General features: G+C 40.7%; 1 protein-coding gene across 5 annotated transcripts in view; it reads left to right on the forward strand.

Moving 5' to 3' along the window:
- WDFY4 (WDFY family member 4) overlaps nucleotides 1-23,802 on the forward strand; it is a 271,838-nt gene that overhangs the window by 39,518 nt on the left and 208,518 nt on the right. For all 5 annotated transcript variants that reach the window (XR_003002427.1, XM_024739045.1, XM_024739044.1 and 2 more), the window contains 3 exons: nucleotides 2-106; nucleotides 1,763-1,953; nucleotides 8,632-9,212. Coding sequence is in view for 4 of the 5 variants with exons in the window: in XM_024739045.1 (XP_024594813.1) it covers nucleotides 2-106; nucleotides 1,763-1,953; nucleotides 8,632-9,212 (877 nt within the window). In the remaining variant the exon portion in view is untranslated. The remainder of the gene's footprint in view (nucleotide 1; nucleotides 107-1,762; nucleotides 1,954-8,631; nucleotides 9,213-23,802) is intronic.

A 23,802-nucleotide genomic window follows, 5' to 3' on the forward strand; every position in this document is an offset into this window, starting at 1 on the left:
GGAAACAAAGAGTCCAATCCTGCAGTTCAGGATATAGAAAGAGAACTGACTTGTGTGATGCTGAGAACTGTGGTCACGCTTCTGAAAGGATCAGTTCGGAATGCAGGTAAGGATGGTATCAAATTCACCTCGTCACTGGTTGGGAAAACATTAACTATTTCCTGGTGATTTATGTCATTGTTCAAAGGCTATATCCAAGGAATAACCAACACTATCGCTGTGGCTGATGTCCATTCACTGGTTGATGTTCAGGGATCAACAGTAAATTGGTAGACACATCAGTTGACACTTTTTACTGTTTAGGTTGCTAAATAAGGCTGGGAATCAAAGAGTTATCTTAAATTTATGAGACCACAGAAACCCCATCTCTCTCAAGTAAAATCTTTTAATATACTGCTGCACTGACTATAGATACTTTTTTAAAAAGATTCAAATTGTAAAATACAGGCAAAGAAAACTCATCATTTTTTTTTTTTTTCGGTATGCGGGCCTCTCCCTGTTGGGGCCTCTCCCGTTGCAGAGTACAGGCTCCGGACGCGCAGGCTCAGCGGCCATGGCTCACGGGCCCCGCCGCTCCGCGGCATGTGGGATCTTCCCAGACCGGGGCACGAACCCGTGTCCCCTGCATCGGCAGGCGGACTCTCAACCACTGCGCCACCAGGGAAGCCCAAAAGCTCATCATTTTTAAGAGACATAATTTGATGTGCTTTCAGCCCATGATGGATTTAGTACCTTCATCCATTCAAAAAAATTTTAGCTTCCTAAGATCATGTGGCTCTCATGCTTAAAAAATACGTGCCTAAAATATAAATGCATGTATATTATACTATGAAGCAGAGGCATCAGCAAAGTGACATCAGTGGGTTTGGTGATTTGGTGCACATTTATCTGAGGCCCTCACAGGTCAACTATACCGAATGTGAATGATTATTTCATTATGGTAGAGCATCTCTAATGTTAGACTATAAGAGATTCCCTGGAGGCTCTGGTTAATAGGGAGGTGCATATTCCTAAGCTCCCTCCCAGAGATCTAATTATCAGGTCAAGGTAGAGCCTAGTAATCTACTTGTAAACAGGCTTCCAAGGTGATTTCCATGTAAGGGATACCTGGCCCATAACTGGGGAAATCCTGCCTTATGGAGTTGACCAGCTCAAGTCCATGTCATACCATTTGAACGATCCAGTGACTTCCTAGTTCTTATTCTACATGTGATTACTTCAAAGATCAATCCTGGGGAAGAAATTCTTAGAATTACTTTTAAACAAAAACATACCGTTAGCCAAATTTCTTAAATCCTGCCTGCTGCCCACCTTGCCACAAGAAACTACCTACGAGTTAAACATACTCTTAAATTCTGGTTTGCTTTCAATAAGAATTTGGGCAGAGATAAGAGAGAATTGCCATTGGCCCTGGATTAGGGGATTATGTGGAAATAAATACCAGAGCTATATCCAATTAAAGTTTGTATTACTTACGTCTCTAAAAATAGAAAAGGGGGAAACTTTTTTTCAAAAACAGAATTCTCACTGGAGAAGAAACCGGTTTTTCTTTTTAATTCTCAGCTCCATAGTTTCTCTCTTCCTCTTCTTATTTTAACAGTAGGTATGGATTTTGAAAAAAAAATTTCTAATGCGTGGAAAAAACACATACACATGTAGTCAAACAAACTTGGAAATTGTGAGGAAAAGCTTTCCTTGTAATTGAAGCTAAGGTGCCAAGGCCCCCATCGCTCTAGCCCCATACTCTCTGTCTGGTCCCCAGTTGTCCTGAAAGACCACGGCATGGTGCCCTTCATCAAGATCTTCCTGGATGATGAGTGCTACCGGGGAGCCTCACTCAGCATCTTGGAGCAGCTCTCAGTCATCAACGCCGAGGAGTACATGAGCATCATTGTGGGCGCTTTGTGCTCATCCACTCAAGGGGAACTGCAGCTGAAACTGGATCTCCTGAAGGTGATGTCAAGTCCTCCTTTGTGATGGGTTTCCCATGGACATGCAGCAGGTGATCGGCATTTGCCCACGCATTCATTCATTTAGTTGGTCACTGTATCATACAGGTAGAGTACTACTGGCTGCTGTGATAAATAAATCCCCCATCCTCAATAGCCTGGCACATTAGAGGTTTCTTTCTTATGTACTGTCCAATCAGTGATTGGGAGGAGTGTCATTCAGGGACAGCAGTCACCTGGGCATCTAATCCAGCCATCAGACAAATGGCTGATGGAAGGGAGAGCAGAGAAAATGGCACACGCTCTTTTTCAGGCCTAAAACTGGTGCGTGCTAACTTCTGTCCAAGTTTATCTGGGCAGGACTCGTCTGGATGCAAGACATGCCAGGAAATGTAGTCCCTAGCTGGGCAGCTACTTCCCAGCCACACTGTAAACTATGGAAGTGGAGCCCAAATTGGTGGTGGCCAAGCAGCAGCCTTGTTTACTTGCCCAGCATTTAGTGAGCATCTACCAGTTACCAGGTCTGATGCAGAGTGCTCAGGACACACTGTTGTATGAGATTCAGCCCTTGCCAACTGGTAGCTCGTAGACTAGGGCTAATATTAAGTAAGCAGTCATGGTGATGCAGCATGGTAACGCCCCAGAGGTTGAAGGCAGGCTGCCATGGGAACAGAGAAGTAGGAGAGACCAATGCTGCCTTACGTGTTTGAGGAAGGCTCACAGAGGAGGGAACACCTGAACTGGGAAGAGGAAGCAAAAGGCAGTCAAAGGCACTGGAACAGTGGTTACAAAGGGAGAAGTAAAACTAGGCTGTCACCTTTGGACAACAAAGAGAAGCATATATTTTTGCTTTTGTAATATTGTTAATAATCATCAAGTTATCTTAAAACAGTTAAAGATGATAATAAACATCATCGGCCTTACAGCTCTCACAATTTTGTTGCTGTTCTTGCTTTTCCATTTCTTTTGTCTTTGCGGGCTTATGCCTTAAAAGAAAAAAAAAATCCCCTTTCTTTTGTTTATGCTGTTTAAGAGAAGGGCAGATGTAAATGCAAATATCTCCCAAGGAACTGACTTGGGGACCTGTCATGTCTATGTGCAAAAGAACCCCCTATGCAATACACACTCATGTTTCATTATCATGCCACTCTGGATCACTGGTGAATTTTATACAATACGAAGTTGCTCTGACTTCCAAAATTAAACCCTCCACCTTATTTAGCTATGACTATCTCTGTGCAAAACCATTTTACCAGTTAGAGAATGGCATTCAGTTTATTTTACCTACTTTATTTCTCAGCAGAGCCAATGTCAGGCACTGATGCAACTGTATTCATGTCTTCTCATGACCTAATCCTGTGGGGTTCAGCATGGCCAATGTGTCATGAGAATCCCATCCAGAAGTGGCATTATGACCATAGTTATCATGTATTTCGCAGATGACAAGAACCGAAACAGCGATTTAATCACAGGGTCAAAGAATCAGTGAAGGTGATGAACCAAAAAGGAAAGTTAAAGGTCTTTTGAAAGACACTGGAGTCCCATGATTATGTGAAGTAACAGGATTGAGGGGAGCATGTAAACGGGAGAGTAAGGGAGAGAGATATCAAGAATTAATGACAGTTTACAGCTGGAGTGCACCTTAGCTTCATGTGGTCCTATCTTAATATTGGGCAGAGATAGGCCCCGAGAGATTCTAATACTGAATGGTGAAGTTGAGTTTGGATCTAAGACTAGTGATTTAAAATCTGGTGATTTTTCCTCTTCATTTTGCTGTTTGTTGCATTTTTTCTCATATGTCTGTGTTCAGCTTAATTCACAAGAGCCTTATTCTAATAAGGAACAGGGAAGGCAGAGAGCAAGGCAGTTAGGACTTTGGTTTTCTATTGGGTGAATAATTGGAAGCCCTATCTATTTCTGACATTCTCATATTGAAAGTCAAACAGATTCATGGAGAGAAAAGTTTTGGAGAGCACAAGTGTTTTTGTGTCCATTAGAGAAAAGCTCTCTGCTTTGCTCTTGGAAAGTTCATCTTGCTTACTCTATAGCCCAGAAGCACCTTATTGGAGTGACAGCCCTTGGGTAATAGGACTGAATTTCTAGAATTAGCAATGTAAAGCCATTATGGTGTTTTATAAGATTCAATATCATTTCAGAATCACACTATCAACAGAGCACATCAGGGATGAACACTGTGTAAGCTTATTTAACAGAGCCATACCCCGCATTCAATGTGCTGTCTTCTCCCTGGGTACCAAGTCACTGCTGGGCAGTTGGGAGGGTGCCCAGAGTCGCCATTGTTCTTCCAGGACTAGGGTGATAACATGTTGTAGCTCCCGTGGGTGGTGGGGAAGGATTGGGCCCCAGAGCCTGTTCCAGCCTTGCCCACCACTAAGTCGTGTGAGCAATTAGCCAACGTTTGCTGGAATCTGATGTGGGATCTGCCTTTGTTCTACATCACTTTGGGAACCCCTTGGGAAACAAAGATGTAAAATTAGTTCTTTCTGGCCAGATTTCCTTTTTTTGGCAGTTGACAGTGGACTCTGCCCAAAGCGCTGTGCCTGCAAAGTGGGTCAGATGTAGGTAGGATGAGGTGAAAGTGGTGGAGGGAGGGGACTTCAAAGGCAGGACTCCCTGCCTCACCACCCAATAAAGGTTTGTCATCTCTGAAGTGTATTCACATCATGGTGCCACCCTGATTTCCCTTCCCTGAGAATCAGCCAGCTGCCCTGGAGGAGAAAAATCCTCCAGAAACATGTGACTTAAGGCAGTTGCTCCCAAAATCCAGTGGTGCTTCCATACCAACACAGAGGCACATGTGACTTCACCACCTAATTCTGGCAAATGATAACCGAGTTAAAGAATAATGTAAGCAAATGAATTTCCTCTCCATGGCCAGTGGGACTGTGATTGGGTTATGCACAAATTCAGATTGATTTGCTAATATACATTTAGCTGTTCAACTCTGAGCTTAATCGCATTACCTCACCGGTCCTCCAGCATGACACATGGAAAATTATGAGGAATAACAAATAATAGAATGTGAAATAAATCCTGTTAGTCCTAACGTAGTTAGCGCTTTGCAGCAGACATCCATTTTATAGATTCAAGCTTGAGGAATACTAACTCAGAGAGGATGACATGGTAACTGAGTTAAGGAGGAGAAAATGTGCTTAACGCTGACCTTTCTTGAAATGTGTCAACCCTAGCCTGATTACTTTGACTTCAGCTGATTAAATTTACTCCCTTCCGTAGACTCTCAAGCCTAGGTGATGCATTAACATGCAAAGTTGAATGACAGTAATGGAGACCCTCCTCCCAGGTCCCCAGTTCCTGACAAATCGTTTCCCGAAGTAGTGCAGTATTTATTTTCCTTTATGATAGAGATGTTTCTCTTTAGTTGCTATGAAATTAAGCCTTTGTAATTGGATTTGGGGCTCTTTACTTTATGACTCTGCAAATATGAAATTAACCCCATCCCAAGAAATAATAGAGCAGTCTAAGTTCTAATGAGATTACCCCCATTTTAGATAATGACTTTGAATTTAATAAATCAAACAAAGCAACAATTAAGGTCAGCCATCGCTTTTTTCTCCACCCCTCCCAACAGGAGGAGAAAAGAACTGTCTAGGAATTACAGAGGATAGACCCTCTGAGAGACACAGACACTATTACTGGTTTGCTTTCTTTTTAAAATATCTGCTCTCAACATTCCTTGAATGATGGAGACCTTCTGAGCAACGTCTGGTGTCAACTTGGACAACTGGAAGATTGTTTCTTAAGGAAAGAGGGGGGTTTTAGTGGTCATCCAGCACTTAGACAATTGCTCTAATCTGATTAGTTTTATTTTTTAATTATTCTCTCTTTTGGGTGTTTGTTTTGTCACACGTCATGTGATAAACAGAAGAGCTCCATTCATTCCATTTGCCTTGAACAACCTCATCGTAGTTTTAGGAGCCACTGAAAACACTCACATAAATCTAGACAGTCTAGTTTCACAGCTTAAGACTTCCTGATGTCTCGGTGATGTATTTATTTTCCACGGCACGAGTCACATTGAGACAGGTCGAGACACACAATGCAATGCATGCTGTACCACACGTTAATGTTCAGCCTTTTGTGTGGATTATCAGTTGGCAGGAAGAAACTACCACCACCACACGCACTTCAAGGTTAGAGTTCATTTCCAACTTGACCAAAGAAACAATATTCTGTGCGGAGTGAGTTGCTCACACAAGGCAGGCACAGAGGACTGGCCCCAGTGTCCTGGGGTTGGGGGTGGGGTTTGGGGAAGGCAGCTGTGGTGATGCAGTCTATAAAGAGAAAGGCCGTGCCTAGTCTAGAAAGCTCTGTGTTGCTAAACCGTAAGGTTTTACATTCACCAAATGTCACTATTCTGAAGAATCTGCTCTAACAGTCTATATACAATCTTCTCTTTAAGGACCTGTCTACAAATATCAAACTTTCCTGGGTTTTGAGCCAAATTCAGAAGTAATTGAGTCATATCCTCACCCAGGAGGAGAAAGCAGTTGTCACTGCCTGGTCCTTAATGTTTCACTTTTGCTTCTAGCTTTCAGGCAGTCTGGAAAGCCCATTTCCCTGAAGTCTACCCCACCACTCTCATTTGAACCCCCGTTAGTGCACGGCCCTGATGCTGTTTCTTTTAAAGAACAAAATGACAATTCAATTTCCCCACAGTCACCCCCTGAGCTGTGGTGGGTAGTCTTTGATCTATTAACCACCATAAGTCATGCATTGTTTTCTCCTATAACTGGGAAAAGATCAACTGACCCACACTGGTAAGGATGAATCTTTTTACATCACTCTATATAATTTGTCCATTTTGAACATAATCGTGGCCTTTGGCCTTTTACAGATTCTCCTAGTTTCTACAATCTTTGTATTTAATTTCTTGAAATGTGGGGGCCGTGGGAGCACGTTAAGCAGCGCCTTGGTCATCATTTCTCTCCATCTTTGAAAGAGCCTTGCCTGTATGCATTTACTTAGTCCTGGCTCATTTTGTGCTTTCTTACCCCAAGCTTGGGTTGACTGCCTGCCAAGCAGTTCAGGCTTCGTGTAGCAGAATATAATATTAGATAACAGAATTTGGTTGTTAGGGGTACACATTATACTGTTTCAGATAAACTCTAGTGTTAGGTTAGGGTTACCAGCATTTTAGAGCTAGAGGTAGAAAATTACCTTTGTTCCACAAAGTGCATGACTTCATATTTCATAGCTACCTGTAACTTTACTGAATTTCTATTTGACTTTCTCTATATGAGAATTTAAAAATCTAATCCCTTCCCTCCTTTTTTTCTGACCCACCAGTTTTCTCTTTGTCAATGGACTTTCATGCATTATGCTATGGACTGTCACCCTAAACCATGCATTTAAGACACAGCATCACCCCCTCTCTCTCAAATTGGGAATTTCTTTTTATGTTTTGAAACTTGTTTCAAGCATCCTGAAATTGACTTTAAGTTGTGCCTGCCCGGACAATCCTCTTTCTTGTGTCACTGAACACTAAACATTTGAAAGGACAAAACAATTCAAATCTTCCTCCAGAGCAAAACTACAGGGACTGGCCATTCTCTGGGAAACATGCCTAAGAAGCCTGGGTCTTCAATGCAGTCTCATGCTATTTTCATGAATAGTAAATAACTAAATACCAAAAGTTAGAGGCTTTTGATATTTATCTAAGATCATCCATGCATTCTTCACTTTTAGGTGTGAAACTTTAGCACAGAATGAGAACTTCTTAAATGTAGTCCTTCTTTCCTTCCGAAACATTTATTGAATACCTAGTGTATATCATGCACAGGGCTCAATAAATAGTACATTGGAAGTGCTTAGTAAATATTTGATTTTAGAAGGAATTAAAAGTTTGCCTGTCCAGTAAAAATCTCAGCAATCTGTAGAAGGTAGATTGCATATGTGTGTTGTAATAGCCTAAACTCCACACACGGTCTATATTATATGCTATATCTATATGTTTCCTTCCATTAGGATTTCTCTTCTCCACCTTAATTTCCTCATATTTTCACACCAGGTTTTAAGTAGATTTGTTTGACTATCTTTCATTTATTAGAAGTATCTGTGCTTGCACAGAGAGGGAGGTAAATAGTAATAAGTTGCTTTATATAGATTTCACTGAGTCTCCTTTTGCAATACAGGAAATGGTTCATTCCATAAGTTTAGCAAATATTTATTAAGTAGGTGCTATATTCCACAGCAGTGAGCAAGCCTGATTTCATGGGGCTTCAATGCAGGGGAAGGCTGAGACAATTTTCAAGTAGCTTCAATACAGTGTGGTGAGAGTTTTGATTGGGGATTTAGAGGTGTGAGCACTCAGCCTGGGATGAGAACAAGCTAAGGGTCAGGGAAAGCTTTGTGGAGGGAGATGCATTTAAGTCAAGATACAGGACTGTAAGTCAACCCTATAAAGCAGCATAGCCTTTAAGAGCAGCCATTTGAATAAAAACACTGAGGCACAACCCAAAACTAAAAGTAAGAGGAATGGTACTGACCTCCCAGTGTTTCAAAGGCGCGCATCGGTAGCTCGCTGTTCCTACGGAGTGGAGCGCAGAAGAGCACCCGGAACGCTTTGGCAGGGATGGGTGGGGAGCTCAGCGTTAAAGATCTGCCTCCTCCATTTCACTCACTTGTATCTCATTGGTTTCAGTCTCTGCTCCGGATCCTGGAGACCCCCAAAGGCCGTGCTGCTTTCAGAGTCTCCAGTGGGTTCAATGGGCTGCTGTCCCTGCTCTCTGACCTGGAGGGGTCTCTCCGGGAGCCCCCACTGCAGACCTGGGGGGCAGTGTCCCCCAGCCAGACCCTGGACCTGGTCCTGCACACCCTCTGTGCTGTGTCTGCAGCACTGTACCTGGACCCCGTCAACGGTGACTTCTTTAGGAGGACCGGGCTGTTTGAGAAGCTGGCAGAGGACCTCTGCTTGCTGGGCTGTTTCGGGGCCCTGGAGGAAGAGGGCGCTCCTCCGCACTCCTGGGAGGACACAAAGGCCAGGCCATTTGCCGATTTGATGAGTGCGGCTTTTTCCTCTGCCAGCCCACTCCCACCCAAGATACAGAGCTGCCTCCAGATCCTCAGCTTCCTGGACAGCATGGCTCGAGGCACCCTCCACCTGTGCAAGGACCTGAAGGACTCCCCGAGGGCGAGGCAGGAAGCGGTTGTGGACGCTCAGAAGGGAGAAGCCGGCAGTGACCCCCAGGGAAACTTCAAGCAGTGGCCAGACCTGGAGGACAGGTAGAGCTTTGCTGCCTGCTTCCCTAACCTGTAATCAGTGTATCTCTGTCTCCCGAGTCCTACGTAAGCACCCCGCGCATGCGTAGTACAAACTGGGTGTGAGGAACCGTCACGTTGTTATTCTTCAGAGTAGGTGTCCCCGTCCGGCGTTGTTCCAGCAAATAGAACGAGACGGAGTTGGATTCAGAAGCAAAGGAAAGCTTTCTTCTTTTATCAGAGAATGGAGAGGTGCCAACTCACTTGCTCTCCTGACAGGCCAGGGGTGGGGCTGCCGTTTAGGGATCTAGAGTGGAGGGGGAGGGGGCGGAGATCGCAGTGCCGGGTGCAGGGTCTCTGCACACAGCTCACCGCCGCCATCTTGAATTGAGTATCGCTTCTGCGCACGATCCGCGGGCTGCAGTGTCCCGTGCAGCCGTTTCGCATTAGGAGCTCAGGTCTGAGGTGCGTGGTGTGGGCCTCTGTGTGCAGTACCCTATGAGCAAGTGAAACTAGACTAATCACAGGAGAGGAGGTGAGACCTTATTTTATCACCTAGATTCCATTTTGTTTTTCCTAGGGACCCCAGAGGACTTTGCTGGTGAAAGCAGGACTGTCTTTTCTTTAAATCAAGTTAACTTTGTTTTCAAGCCCCTCTCCCCGTTCACCCACCCCCACCCTGAGAGCTGGCAGAAAACCAATCCAACTCAATACAGGGCTAGGGGATGCTGTTGGGTCGCAGGAGAACCAGGGAAGTTTACCCGATCTTGGAAACTGAGGGCAGAGCTCTGCTGCCCATAGGCTCACTTTCTTCTTTGGCATCTTTGCTGCTCCTGGGAGCTTTGATGCCTGGGCCCAGCCTCCCTGGTATGCCCGGCAGCCTTTGCCTTCCTAGGTCTTATCTCCCCCCCCCCCAACACCTGCCTGGGCACTGCCAGGGTGTGGGTGTGGTCCTTGACTTGTAAGACACAACAGCATCCTTCCCAATCATGGGACTCTTCCTGTTCTTCTTGCTGCTTCCATTTCCCCTAACAAGGACAATTTCTCTTACTTCTGCAGGCTCATCTCCTCAAGGACCTCATACTTTGATAACCTTTTGTTTTCATCCCTGTAACACAGAATTCCACTAAAGCAAGGGAGCACAAAGAACCCCCCACCCCCTTGGAGCGAGAGGGGAAAAACAAAAGAACAAGGCAACAAAATAGTTGGTGTCTTTTTTTCATTCCTCTGAAGCAGCAATGACAAAACAAATATTTCAGTAAACTATCCTGCCTGCCACCTTTCCAGGTCATCTTGCCTTTAACACCACAGGACACTCTTCTGAAAGACATTGCACGTGTTTCTCAAAGAGAGCCCCCTTTGGCCAGACGTGTCGGGGGTTGGTGGTGAGGGGGATGGATGTCAATTCTCCAGCTACCATAATAATCATATGATTGTTCCTATCAGTTGTTCCTCAGCTGGTTAATCTGGTAAATCAATTAGTTTTCTCACCTTGCATTCCTTCACAATTTGCTCATGATATAATTATTGCTAGATTTGACTTGCTAATTTTTGAAAAGAATTTTTGTTCTTGAGAAAGTTCAGCCTTTCACACTCCTTTCTTGACTATTTTGACTATGAAATTTGTGTTACCCTCATAAATTGGGCGGTGTTCCCTCTTCTATTCTCTGGAAGAGTTTATGGAAAGATTACTATTTCTATTCCTTTCTTTTAAAAATTAATTAATTGGCTGCATTGGGTCTTCGTTGCTTTCTCTGGTTGTGGCGAGCGGGGCTACGCTTCATTGTGGTGCGCAGGCTTCTCATTGCAGTGGCTTCTCTTATTGCGGAGCACGGGCTCTAGGCATGCGAGCTTCAGTGGTTGTGGCTTGTGGGCTCAGTAGTTGCGGCACACGGGCTTAGTTGCTCTGTGGCATGCGGGATCTTCCCGGACCAGGCTCGAACCTGTGTCCCCTGCATTGGCAGGTGGATTCTTAATCACTGTGCCATCAGGGAAGTCCTACTATTTCTGTTCCTTAGCTATGTGATAGAACTTGCCAGTAAAATCTCAGGAGCCTGATGTTTTCTTGAGAGAAGATTTATTCTTTTTTTTTTGTTTTTTTACCTTTTTAAAAAACAGTTTTACTTTTACATAATTCACACACCATAAAATTCACCCATTTAAAATGTACAATAAATTTTTTTGTATATTCACAGAAATATACAATCATCACCACAACTGATTAGAACATTTTTATCACACCAAAAGAAACTCCATACCCATTAGCCATTATTTTCCATTTCCCCTGCCCCTACCTCCAGTCCCAGGCAACCATTAATTTACTTTCTGTATTTAGGGACTTACCTATTCTGGATATATCATATAAATAGAATCATACAGTATGTGATTTTTTTTGTTTCTGGATTCTTTAGCATAATGTTTTCAAGGTTCATCCATGTTGTAGCATGTATCAATACTTCATTCTTTTTATTGACAAATAATTTTCCAGTGTGTATACCACAATTATACGTTTATCAGCTGATGGATATTTGGATTGTTTTCACTTTGGGGTTATTATGAATAGTGCTGCTATGAACATTCATGTACAAATTTTTGTGTAGATACATGTTTACATATCTCTTAGCTAGATACCTAGGAGTGGAACTGCTAAATCTTACGGTAATTCTACGTTTACCATTTTGAGGAATTACCAAATCATTATGCAAAGTGACTGCACCATTTTACATTCTCACTAGCAGTGTGTGAGGGTTTCAGTTTGAATACCTTCTTTTTTTTTTTTTTTTTTGCGGTATGCGGGCCTCTCCCTGTCGTGGCCTCTCCCATTGCGGAGCACAGGCTCCGGACGCGCAGGCTCAGCGGCCGTGGCTCACGGGCCCAGCCGCTCCGCGGCATGTGGGATCTTCCCGAACCGGGGCACGAACCCGTGTCCCCTGCATCGGCAGGCGGACTCTCAACCACTGTGCCACCAGGGAAGCCCCTGAATACCTTCTTGCCAACACTTGTTATTATCTTTTTGATTATAGCCCTCCTAGTGGGGGTGATGTGGTATCTTATTGTGGTTTTGCTTTGCATTTCCTTGAAGGTTAATGATATTGAGAAGCTTTTCATGTGCCTATTGGTTATTTGTGTATCTTCTTTGGACAAATGTCTGTTAGAGTCTTTGCACATTTTTTAAATTGATGTAACATTGGTTTATAACTATATAAGTTTCATGTGTACAACATTATAATTCAACTTCTATGTATACCATAGTGTTCTCACCACCAAAAATCTTGTTTCCATTCATCACCATACAGTTGATTCTCCTTACCCATTTTTCCCTCCCCCATCCCTCCTTCCCCTCTGATAACCACTAATCTGTTGGTTCTCTGTTATCTATGTGTTTATTTTTGTTTTGTTCTGTTTGTTCATTTATTTTGTATTTTTTATATTGCATATATGAGTGAAATCATACTGTATTTATCTTTCTCCATCTGACTTATTTCACTTAGCATAATACCCTCAAGGTCCATTCATATTTTTGCAAATGTCAAGACTTCATATATTTTATGGCTGAGTAGTATTCCACTGTGTGTGTGTGTGTGTGTGTGTGTGTGTGTGTGTGTGTGTGACATCTTATCCATTCATCTGTTAATGTGCACTTAGATTGTTTCCATATCTTGGCTACTGTAAATAATGTTGCAATGAACATAGGGGTGCATATATCTTTTTGAATTAGTGTTTTCATAACCTTTGGATAAATACCCAGAAGCGGAATAGTTGGATCATATGGTAGTTCTATTATTAATTTTTGAGGAATCTCCATACTTTTTATTTACATTCCCACCAACAGTGTATGAGGGTTCCTTTCCTCTGCACCCTCACCAGTACTTGTTGTTGCCTGTCTTTTTTGTAATAGTTATTCTAACAGGCATGGGGTGATATCTTATTGTGGTTTTGCTTTACATTTCCCTAATAATTAGTAATGTTGAACATCTTTTCATGTGCCTGTTGGCCATATGTATGTCATTTCTGGAATTTCTACTTAGATCTCTGTCCATTTAGAAAATTTTTGTTGTTGAGTTGTGTGAATTTTTTTTAATTAATTAATTTATTTTTGGCTGCGTTGGGTCTTCGTTGCTGCACGCAGGCTTTCTCTAGTTGCGGTGAGTGGGGGCTACTCGTTGCGGTGTGTGGGCTTCTCATTGTGGTGGCTTCTCTTGTTGCGGAGCACGGGCTCTGGGCGCGCGGGCTTCCGTAGTTGTGGCACATGGGCTTAGTTGCTCCGCGGCATGTGGGATCTTCCCAGACCAGGGATCAAACTTGTGTCCCCTTCATTGGCAGGTGGATTCTTAACCACTGTGCCACAGGGAAGTCCCTGTTTGACCTCTTTATATATGTTTTGATTACTGTAGCTTTGTAGTATAATTTGAAATTAGGGAGTGTGACACCTCCAGCTTTGTTCTTTTTTCTCAGAATTGCTTTGGCTATTCAAGCCCTTCTGTGGTTCCATACAAATTTTAGGACTTTTAAATTCTATTTCTGTGAAAAATGTTGGGATTTTGATAGGGATTGCATTGAATCTGTAGATTGCTTTAGGTAATTATGGACATTTTAACAATGTTAATTCTTCCACTACTATGTTAAGTAAGAGTGGTGAGAGTGGCATCCTTTTCTTGTTCCTAATCTAAGAGAAAAAGCTTTGTTTCTCACTGTTCAGTATGATGTTAGCTGGGTTTGACATATATGTCATTTATGGCCATTATTCATTTTATTCAGAGTTTTATCATAAATGGATATTGAATCTTGTCAAATGCTTTTTCTGCCTCTACTGAGATGCTCATATGATTTGTATCCTTTTTTTGTTTATGTGATGTATCATATTGATTGATTTGCGAATGTTGACTCACCCTTGCATCCTTAGAATAAATCCCACTTGATCATGGTGTATGATCCTTTTAATGTATTGTTGTATTTGGTTTGCTAATATTTTGTTGAGAATTTTTGCATATATGTTCATCAGAGACATTGGCCTATAATTTTCTTTTTTTGTGTTGTTCTTGTTTGGTTTTGGTATCAGGGTAGTGCTGGCTTCATAAAGTGTGTTAGGAAGCATTCCCATGTCTTCAATTTTTTGGAAGAGTTTGAGATTCTTCTTTGAATGGTAGAATTCACCACTGAATTTGTCTGGTCCTGGACTTCTGTTTTTTGTGATATTTTTTATTACTGTTTCAGTCTCCTTACTAGTGATCAGTTTATTCAGATTTTCTGTTTCTTCATGAATCAGTCTTGGAAAGTTGTGTGATTCTAAGATTTTATCCATTTCTTGTAGGTTGTCCAGTTTGCTGGTGTATAGCAGTTCAGAGTACTCTCTTAAAATCCTTTGTATTTCTGTGATATCTGTTGTAACTTCTTTTTTGTTTCTGATTTTATTTATTTGAGCCTTCTCTCTCTTTATCTTGGTGAGTCTAGCTAAAAGTTTGTTAATTTTGTTTATCTTTTCTAAGAACCATGTCTTAGTTTCATACTATTGTCTTTTTAGTCTCTATTTCATTTATTTCCATTATGGTTGTTATTATTTCCTTCCTTCTACTGACTTCGGGCTTTGTTTGTTTTTCTTTTTCTAGTTCATTTAGGTGTAAGTTTAGATGGTTTTTTGAGATTTTTCTTATTTCTTTAGGTAGGACTGTGTTGCTATAAACTTCCCTCTTAGAACTGCTTTTACTGCATCACACAGATTTTCATGCTGCCTATTTGTGGTTTTTCCAGCTTTCTTCTTGTAGTCGATTTCTAGTTTCATACAGGTGTGATTGGAAAAGATGCTTGATATGATTTCATTCTTCTTAAATTTATTGAGATCTGTGTCCCAACATATGGTCCATCCTTGAGAATTTCTATGTACACCTGAAAAGAATGTATATTCTGCTGATTTGGGATGGAATGTTCTGTATTCATTTAAGTCCATCTGCTCTAATGTTTCACTTAAGGCCTGTGTTTCCCTGTTGAACTTCTTATCTTAGTAATCTATCTATTGATGTAAGTGGGGTATTAAAGTCCCCTACTATTATTGTGTTGCTGTCAATTTCTCCCTTTAGGTTTGTTAAAATTGCTTTATATATTTTGGTGCTCCTACATTAGGTGCAAATACATTAATAGTTATGTCTGCTTGATGGATTATCCCCTTTATATAATGTCCATTTTTGTCTCTTGTAATCTTTTTTGGCTTGAAGTCTATTTTGTCTGATACGAGTATGGCTGCACCTGTTTTTTGTTTTTTGGCTGCTATTTGCTTAGAGTATCATTTTCCATATCTTTACTTCGAGCCTATATTTGTCTTTAGAGCTGAGATGAGTCTCCTGGAGACAGCATATAGTTGGGTCTTGTTTTTTAATCTGTTCAGCCACTCTGTGTCTTTTGATTGGTGAATTCAGTCCATTTACATTTAGGGTGATTATTGATATATGAAGACTCAGTACTGCCGTTTAATCTTTTGTTTTCTGGTTGCTCTGTATTTTCATTGTTTCTTTTTCCTTGATTTTCTGTCATTTTAATTTGGTGGTTTTATATGATATTTTTCTAAGTTTCCTCTTTTTTATGTTTCATTTCTCTGCTCTAGATTTTAGTTCTGTGGTTACCATGAGGTTTGTATAAACTGTCTCATAGATTACGTAGTTCTTTTTCTGCTGAAAGCGTCTCATCTTCACTTGCCTATACAGATTTTGTCCTTGTCTTCTTCCCCTTTTATGTTTGTTGCCACAAATTATCCCTTTTTATGTTGTGAGTTTATTACCAAATTGAAGTAGCTATAGTTGCTTTTAATGCTTTCCCCCCTCCCTTTAACCTTTATGCTATAATTGTTTAACAACTAACTCTGGTGAAGAGTTACAATTTTCTGATTCTGTCTGTTTATTACCTACTCAAAGTTTTTTGTACTTTCGCCATTTTGTTTCAGGTAGAAGAGCTCCTTTCAACATTTCTTGTAAGGCAGGTCTAGTAGTGATGAACTCCCTCAGCTTTTGTTTGTCTGGCAAAGACTTTATTTCTTCTTCATATCTGAAGGATAACTTTGCTGGGTAGAGTGTTCTTGGTTGACAGTTTTTATCTTTCAATATTTTGAGTATGTCATTCCACTCTCTCCTGGTCTATAGAGTTTCTGCTGAGGAATCTGCTGATAGCCTAATGGGGTAACTTGTAGGTTACTGTCTTTTTTTTTTTTTCTGATTGTCTTTAAAATTCTTTATCATTGACTTTTGACAGTTTTAATATAATGTGTCTTGGAGAAGATCTTTTTGTGTTGAGATAATTGGGTGTTCTGTTAGTTTTGTGGACTTGTATATCCAGTTTCTTCCCAGGTTTGGAAAGTTCTCAGCTGTTGTTTCTTTAAATAAGATCTCTTCTCCTTCTGGGATACCCGTTATCCTTATGTTGCCTTTTCTAATCAAGTTGGATAGTTCTTGTAGAGTTTCTTTATTAAAAAATCTTATTTCTCTCTCTTCTTCTACCTGAATCATTTCTAGATTTCTAACTTCAAGCTCACTCACTCTCTCTTCCATATGGTCTGCTCTATTTCCAGTGCTTTCTAATCCATTCTTTATCTCATTTATTGAGTTCTCCAGCTCCAGAGTTTCCATTTGGTTCTTTTTTGGAGTTTCAGTCTCTTTGGTAAAGTATTCCTCTGTTTATTAATTTTACTCTTTAGCTCATTGAACTGCTTTTTTGAATTTTCTTGTAGCTAATTGAATTTCTTCATGACAGCTATTTTGAATTCTCTATCAGTTAGATCACAATCTTCTGTGACTTTAAGTTTTACAGAATTGTTATTTTCTTTTTGTGATACTGTGTTTTCATGGTCCTTGATGAGTTGTTCCTCTGCCGGTACATTTGAAGGAGCAAACTCCTTTCTTATTTAAAGTTTTTTAACAGTTCGAGTTCTTAATTAAAGGCCTTTCTTTTTGTTTTTCAGTAGGTGGTGCTATAGCCCAAGTTTTTGTTTCTCTTGAGTGGCCTCCGGCTATATTTGAGAACCAGCATTTTCCACCCTCCAGCACCTCTGCCAGAGGTGTCTCTGGTGTCCTCATTGCCACTGCTTGTGCCTTGCTGCTGCCAGTGTTGCTACTGTCACTGGTATTGCCGCCTGGGACACTGGGATGGCAGGCACCTCTACCATGTCTGGGGACACCTGGGTCACGGACACTGCTGCCACAGTGGGGAAGGGGAGAAGCCAGAGTCATGGGCACCTTTGCCGCCTCCAGCGTTGTTGGGTTGGTGGGTGCTGCTGTCATTGGTAGGAGTGGGGGAGGCTGGAGTTGCGGGTGCTGCTTTGGCTGGAGGGACCAGGGTCATGGGTCCTACCACCGCTGCTGTCCGGCTGCCTGTGGCTATGGGTGCCATTGTGGCTGGGAGGCCTAGGTCTCATGTGCCACCTCTGTTGCTGCTACCGGGTTCGCTGGGGCTGCAGACTCAGCCGCTGTGGCCAGGGGCCAGGATCCCAGCACTGCCTCTGCTAGTCCCTGGTTCTGCCTCCTCTGTGTATCTCAATTCACCCACCTTCAGATGTACAGATGTCTGGATCTCTCCAGCATCCTGCTGTGTTGGGCAGAGGAAGCTTTCTGGAGTTAGGAATGTTTCACTAGTTGTAGACTGAAGGGGAGAGACAAAGGGAGCTTTTCACACCATAATGGTGTTGATGTCACCTCTGCAAAGATATATTTTTGTGAGAATAAATTTCAATATATTCTTGCATGATTCATAGTAAGTTATTTTTCAAGTTTATTGTTCTCATTTCACCTGTTTTAATTTATTGGCATAAGGCCATTCACAGTATCCTTTTAACTTTTTATTCCTAACACTATCATTTGTGTATTCTTTCTCTTTTGCCTGCAGCACCCCAGCGTTCTTAGCAGAGGTTAATTTATTAATGTGTCTGTGAACCAGCATTCAGCTTTTCCTGTCTCATACATCGATTTTCTGTTTCTTTTCTTGTTCTTATTATTTCCTTCCACTTTCTTTGGGTTTATTCTAGTATTCTTTTTCTTAATTTAATTGTTACGAGACCAATTTTAAGTCCTCTTTTTAAATATAAATTTCCTTGTAACTATTACTTTAGTTCCATCACACAAGTTTTATTATATCAAATTTTCAATATAATTTACTGCTAAATATTTTCTAATTTCCCTTATGACTTACAGGTTTACTCTTGAATCTTATTTGAATTATAAATTTCCAAAGTTAGAGTATTTTTGATCATCTTTTTGTTATTGACTTCTAACTTTGTCATCTTGAAACAAAGTGGACTGTATGATGCTAATCCTTTGAAATTAGTTGAGCTTGACTTTGTGTCCCCAATGTGGTAAATTTTCATAAATATTCCTGGGTGCTTGAAAATAATGCACATTTTCCAATTGTTAGGTTCAATGCTCCATTTATGTCCCCTGGATGAAATTTGTCAGTTGTTCAAATTTTAAGATTGTTGGCATATCAGCTATTAAGATATGTTAAGTATCTTTCATTATAATGGTAGCTTTGTCAATATCTGTTATTTTTTTTTAAATAAATAAATAAATTTATTTATTTATTTTTGGCTGCGTTGGGTCTTCATTGCTGTGCCTCGGCTTTCTCTAGTTGCGGAGAGCAGGGGCTACTCTTCATTGCATTGTGCGGGCTTCTCATTGCGGTGGCTTCTCTTATTGTGGAGCATGGGCTCTAGGCGTGCAGACTTCAGTAGTTGTGGCGCATGGGCTCATTAGTTGTGGCTTGCAGGCTCTAGAGCACAGGCTCAGTAGTTGGGGTGCATGGGTTTAGTTGCTCCGCAGCATGTGGGATCTTCCCGGAGCAGGGATTGAATCCATGTCCCCTGCATTGGCAGGTGGATTCTTAACCACTGCAGCACCAGGGAAGTCCCAATATCTGTTAACTTTTGCCTTACATATATCTGAGGCTATTAGAATCACACACATTTATAATTTTTCCATCATCTAGAGATATCAAAGTTTGTATCATTATATGATGGCCTTCTGAATCTCCATTAGAACATAACAACTTTACCTAATAGTAATAAGGCTCCACCAGTGTTCTTTTGGTTAGTATGTGCCTGAATTATTTTTTATTCTTTAAGCTTTCTGTATCATCATGCTTTAGGTATTTTTGCTGTAAACAGTAAAGAGCTATTTTTTTTAATGTGTATTTTAAACTGAAGTTTCCTTGTTTCTTTGTGTGGTTGATGATTTTTAATTGTGAGTCTTGCTCCGAGATTTTCCTTTTCCCAGACTCCATGCAGCCCATCCTTATTCTGGCCATCCTGCCTTTCTGCAGACACAGCAATGCCTCAGTGAGGCTGCAGCTGCCCTTTGTAGCTAGACCTTGGTCAGATTCCAGGCCCTTCTCTTCTTGCTTTGTCTTGGGAGAATTCTCTTTCTGAGGTCCCCTGATCTCTCTATTCCAGGGGCAGAGGGTTCTCTGAGGAGGCCTTTGTCTTGGCCATCTGGACAGCATGCAGCTTAACTAAGGATCTCAGTGCTGAACCTTGTTCTACTTATCCTACCAGCTTTTAGAGGGCAGGGAAGTATTTGTCAGCATCAAAAACATTTAGTAAGTGGTATTAGGTGATGAAAAGCAATAGTCATTTGTTGAATGTCTCTTGGGACTGAGCACCAATGACTTATTTTCATTTAATTCCCTCTCAAATTTTAACATTTTACCAATAAAGAAATGGAGGCTGAGAAAGGATAAGAAACATGGTTGAAAGTTAACACCTAGTAAGTGATGCAGCAAGACTTTGAACTCAGGTCTACCTCCAAAGCCTCTGTGTGTGCTTCTGAGTGTGTGTGTGTGTGTGTGTGTGTGTATTTGTCCTGCTTTTTTCTGGATGCTTCCACAGTAATAGTAATGACTTGCTTGTTCTGCCACAATAGACTGAAGTTTAAGGTTTGGGCTCTAACTTGTAGATGGCATCAGGCCTGATTCTTTACAGATAACTCCTGTGTCAAATGTCATCCTGGTTTCACAATGAGGAATTTTTAAATGTACAAGAATCAGATTTCATAAATAGAGCAATTTTTTGGTCTTTAAAAGAAATACATCACCCTTGACATTCCCTAATGGTTAGAAAAGGGGAAGTGAAACCCCAGCCTCTCCTGAGAGAATCTGTGGGGTAAAGGACAAGGCAGTGGGCTGGGCATGGTGGACAGGGTGCTCATCCATGCCCACCACTGACACTTGGCATCCCCTTGGGCAAGCAACTTGGCTTAGACCTATCCGTACACAGTGGGCTGTGGTCTCCAGAAGGAAGACAGAGGCTGTGGGCCTTAGACTCAGGCCTATGTGCTCTACACCTTAGTGTTCCTTGTACCTTTTACTTTATCTTACTGAGCTTTGATTTCCCAATTCAAATGTGGGGATAATAAGAGTATCCACATTGAGGGGTGTTGTGAGGACTGGAGATGATAATGGTGTTAGTTAGATAATGGTCACAGCTGCCGTTTACTGAGCACTTGTGTGCCAGATGCTGTGCTTCGCTTTCACAAGCATTAGGTAATCTATGTAACTATGATTAAGTAACATTTTTCACAAAATAGAAGATATATATTATATAAATCCCAAAATATATAATGAGATTCCCAAGATACAGAATATTTAATCTCTGTGAACCATAACACACACACCACCTCCTTCACAGCACGTGTGACACACACACACCCCACGCACACAGCGTACACACACTCTCTCTACAGTGGAGCTCGATAAAGGGCAGCTGTGGTTGTGATTAATCATGCAGACCTTCTCTGGTATTTACCAGATCCTGCTACCTGGGAAGGACGTCATCCTTCTAGGCCAGCCAATCCACAGTGTGGGTCTGGAGAAGGGGGAGAGGGCAGCGGGTCAAGCATTTTTTTAAAATTAATTAATTAATGTATTTATTTTTGGCTGTGTTGGCTCTTCATTGCTGCTCACGGGCTTTCTCTAGTTGTGGCGAGCAGGGGCTACTCTTCACTGCGGTGCACGGGCTTCTCATGTTGCAGAGCATGGGCTCTAGGTGCGCAGGATTCAGTACTTGTGGCTCTCAGGCCCAGTAGTTGTGGCTTGCAGGCTCTAGAGCGCAGGCTCAGTAGTAGTGGTGCATGGGCTTAGTTGTTCCTCAGCATGTGGGATCTTCCCAGACCAGGGCTCGAACCCATGTTCCCTGCATTGGCAGGCAGATTCTTAACCACTGCGCCACCAGGGAAGTCCCTCAAGCAATTTTTTTAATAATGGAAGGGTACTGAATATTGTCAAATGTGTTTTTCTATATCAGTTGAGGTGATTGTTTGGTTTTTTTCCTTTGTTTATTAATGTGGTGTATTGCATTGATTGTTTTTTTTTTATGTTGAACCACTCTTGCATTCCTGGGATCTTAATCATGGTATATAATCCTTTAAATATGCTGTTGGAATTGATTTGCTAGTTTTTTGTTGAGGATTTTTGCATATATACCGATGAGGGATATTGGTCTTGTCTTTTCTTTGTGTGGCTTTAGTATCAGAGTAATAATACAGGATTACTTGCTGTTCCCTGAACATGCCAGACATACTCCCACTCTGGGGGCTTTTGCACTGGCTATTCCCTTTGCTTAAAATGCTTTTCCCCGGGGTATCTGCATCCCTTTTTTCAAGTCCACCCAAATGTTACATTTTCAAACAAGCCAACCCTGCCCCCCAAATTAAAATTGTAAATTGTTTCCTTCTTACACTCTAGCACTCTTGATTCTTTCTCCACTTTAATTTTTTTTTGCAGTAATATTTATCACCTTTCTTCATAGTATATAATTTGCGTATTCATTATTCTATTACATTAATATACTATGTTATAATAATATATGATATATATCATACAATACTATATATAGTATAGTATAAATTATATAACAACAATAATTTTTATTATTTATAATTTACCTATTTATTATGTTTACCTTCACTGTCTCTACCCTTCTTCTCACATATCAGGTATGGGTTTTACTTTGTTTAGTTTATAGATGTATCCAAAATGCCAGGAAAATACTTAGGTCAATAAATATTTGTTCAGTTCAATTGGATAAATTAACACCAAATGTTAGAAGCACTCCTGGCACCTTAGCCATTCTTCAGGGCTGGTGGTGCCAAGAACAGTCTCACTGTGGGTGGGAAATTCAGTGCTAGAGGCAGGATGTTTGAAAATCAAGTGTTTGTGATTTGGGATTAGTCTCGTGACTTTTTCTTTCTTTCTTATTATTATTTTTCCAGTTAACAAACAGTAAAAGTCCCTTTCTTGGCGCAGAGTTCTTTGGGTTTTAATTCATGTGCAGAGTCACGTGACCATCACCACAATCAGGATACAGGACAAACACCCCCTCAAATAGTTCCTGAATGTTGTCCCTTCATAATGAAACCCTTTCTCAATTCCTAAACCCAGGCAACCACTGCTCTATACCTATAGTTTTGTCTTTGTCAGAATAACATATAAATGCAAGTACAAATGTTTAGTCTTTTGAGGCTAGCTTTTTCAACTCAGCATAAGGCCTTTGAAATCCATCCAATTTGTTGTATCAGTAGTTCATACATTCTTATTGCTGAGTAGTATTCCATTGTACAGATGCAAATATTTTCTCCCAGTCTATGGTTTGTCTTTTTACTTTTAAAGTGTCGTTCACAGTTTGAAATTTAATGATAAGTTTGCCTATATTTACAAAAAATCCTGCTGGGATTTTGATTGGAATTGCATTGTATCTATAGATGAATTTGGGGAGAATTGAAACCTTAACTTTATTGAGTCTTCCAATCCATAAACATAGAATGTTTTTCCATTTGTATATTCAGTAGATGTATGATTTTTTTAAAAAAATCAAGGTCTATAGTATTCAACATACAGAGCCAGCACATTTTTTATTAGATTTATACTTATGTGTTTAATCTTTTCTGGAGCACTATTTTAAAAGGTATTTTAAATGTTTCATTTCCCAATTGTTTACTTCTAGTATATAGGAATATGATTAATTTCTATATGTAACTGTGTATCCAGAGATCATGCTAATTCATGTATTAGTTCTAGGAGGTTTTTTTTTTTTTTTAATAGATTGCTTGGGATTTCTATGTAGACAATCATGTTGTCTGTGAATAGTGACAGTTTTATACATTCCTTTCCGATCTGTTGTTCCAGCGTGATGTTGAATAGGAATGGTGAGAGGGGACATCCTTGCCTTGTTTTAATCTTGAAGAAAAACTCTTCACTCTTTCACCATCAAATATTATATTAGCTATGGGGTTTTTTTTGGTAGATGTCCATTATCAGGTTATGGATGATTACTTCTGTGTCTATTTTACTGAGAGTTTTTTATCATGAACAGATGTGGAATTTTTAAAATGCTTTATCTGCATATGATCATGTTTTTATCCTTCTTTTTTTAGTTTAATTATATGATGGGTTACATTGGCTGATTTTTGTTTTGTTTTTTTAGCCCTTAATTTTTTTAATTGTGTTTTCCATATCTGAAATATCTTTTTCTTCTTTTTTTTTGAACTTTATTTTATTTTTAAACAAGGGGTTCTTATTATCTATTTTATACATATTAGTGTATATATGTCAATCCCAGTGTCTCTCTTCATCCCCCCCCCCCCCCGCATTG

The sequence above is a fragment of the Neophocaena asiaeorientalis genome, unplaced genomic scaffold, assembly GCF_003031525.2.
Source record: "Neophocaena asiaeorientalis asiaeorientalis breed wild unplaced genomic scaffold, Neophocaena_asiaeorientalis_V1.1 scaffold202, whole genome shotgun sequence".
Classification (NCBI taxonomy): Eukaryota; Metazoa; Chordata; class Mammalia; order Artiodactyla; family Phocoenidae; genus Neophocaena; species Neophocaena asiaeorientalis.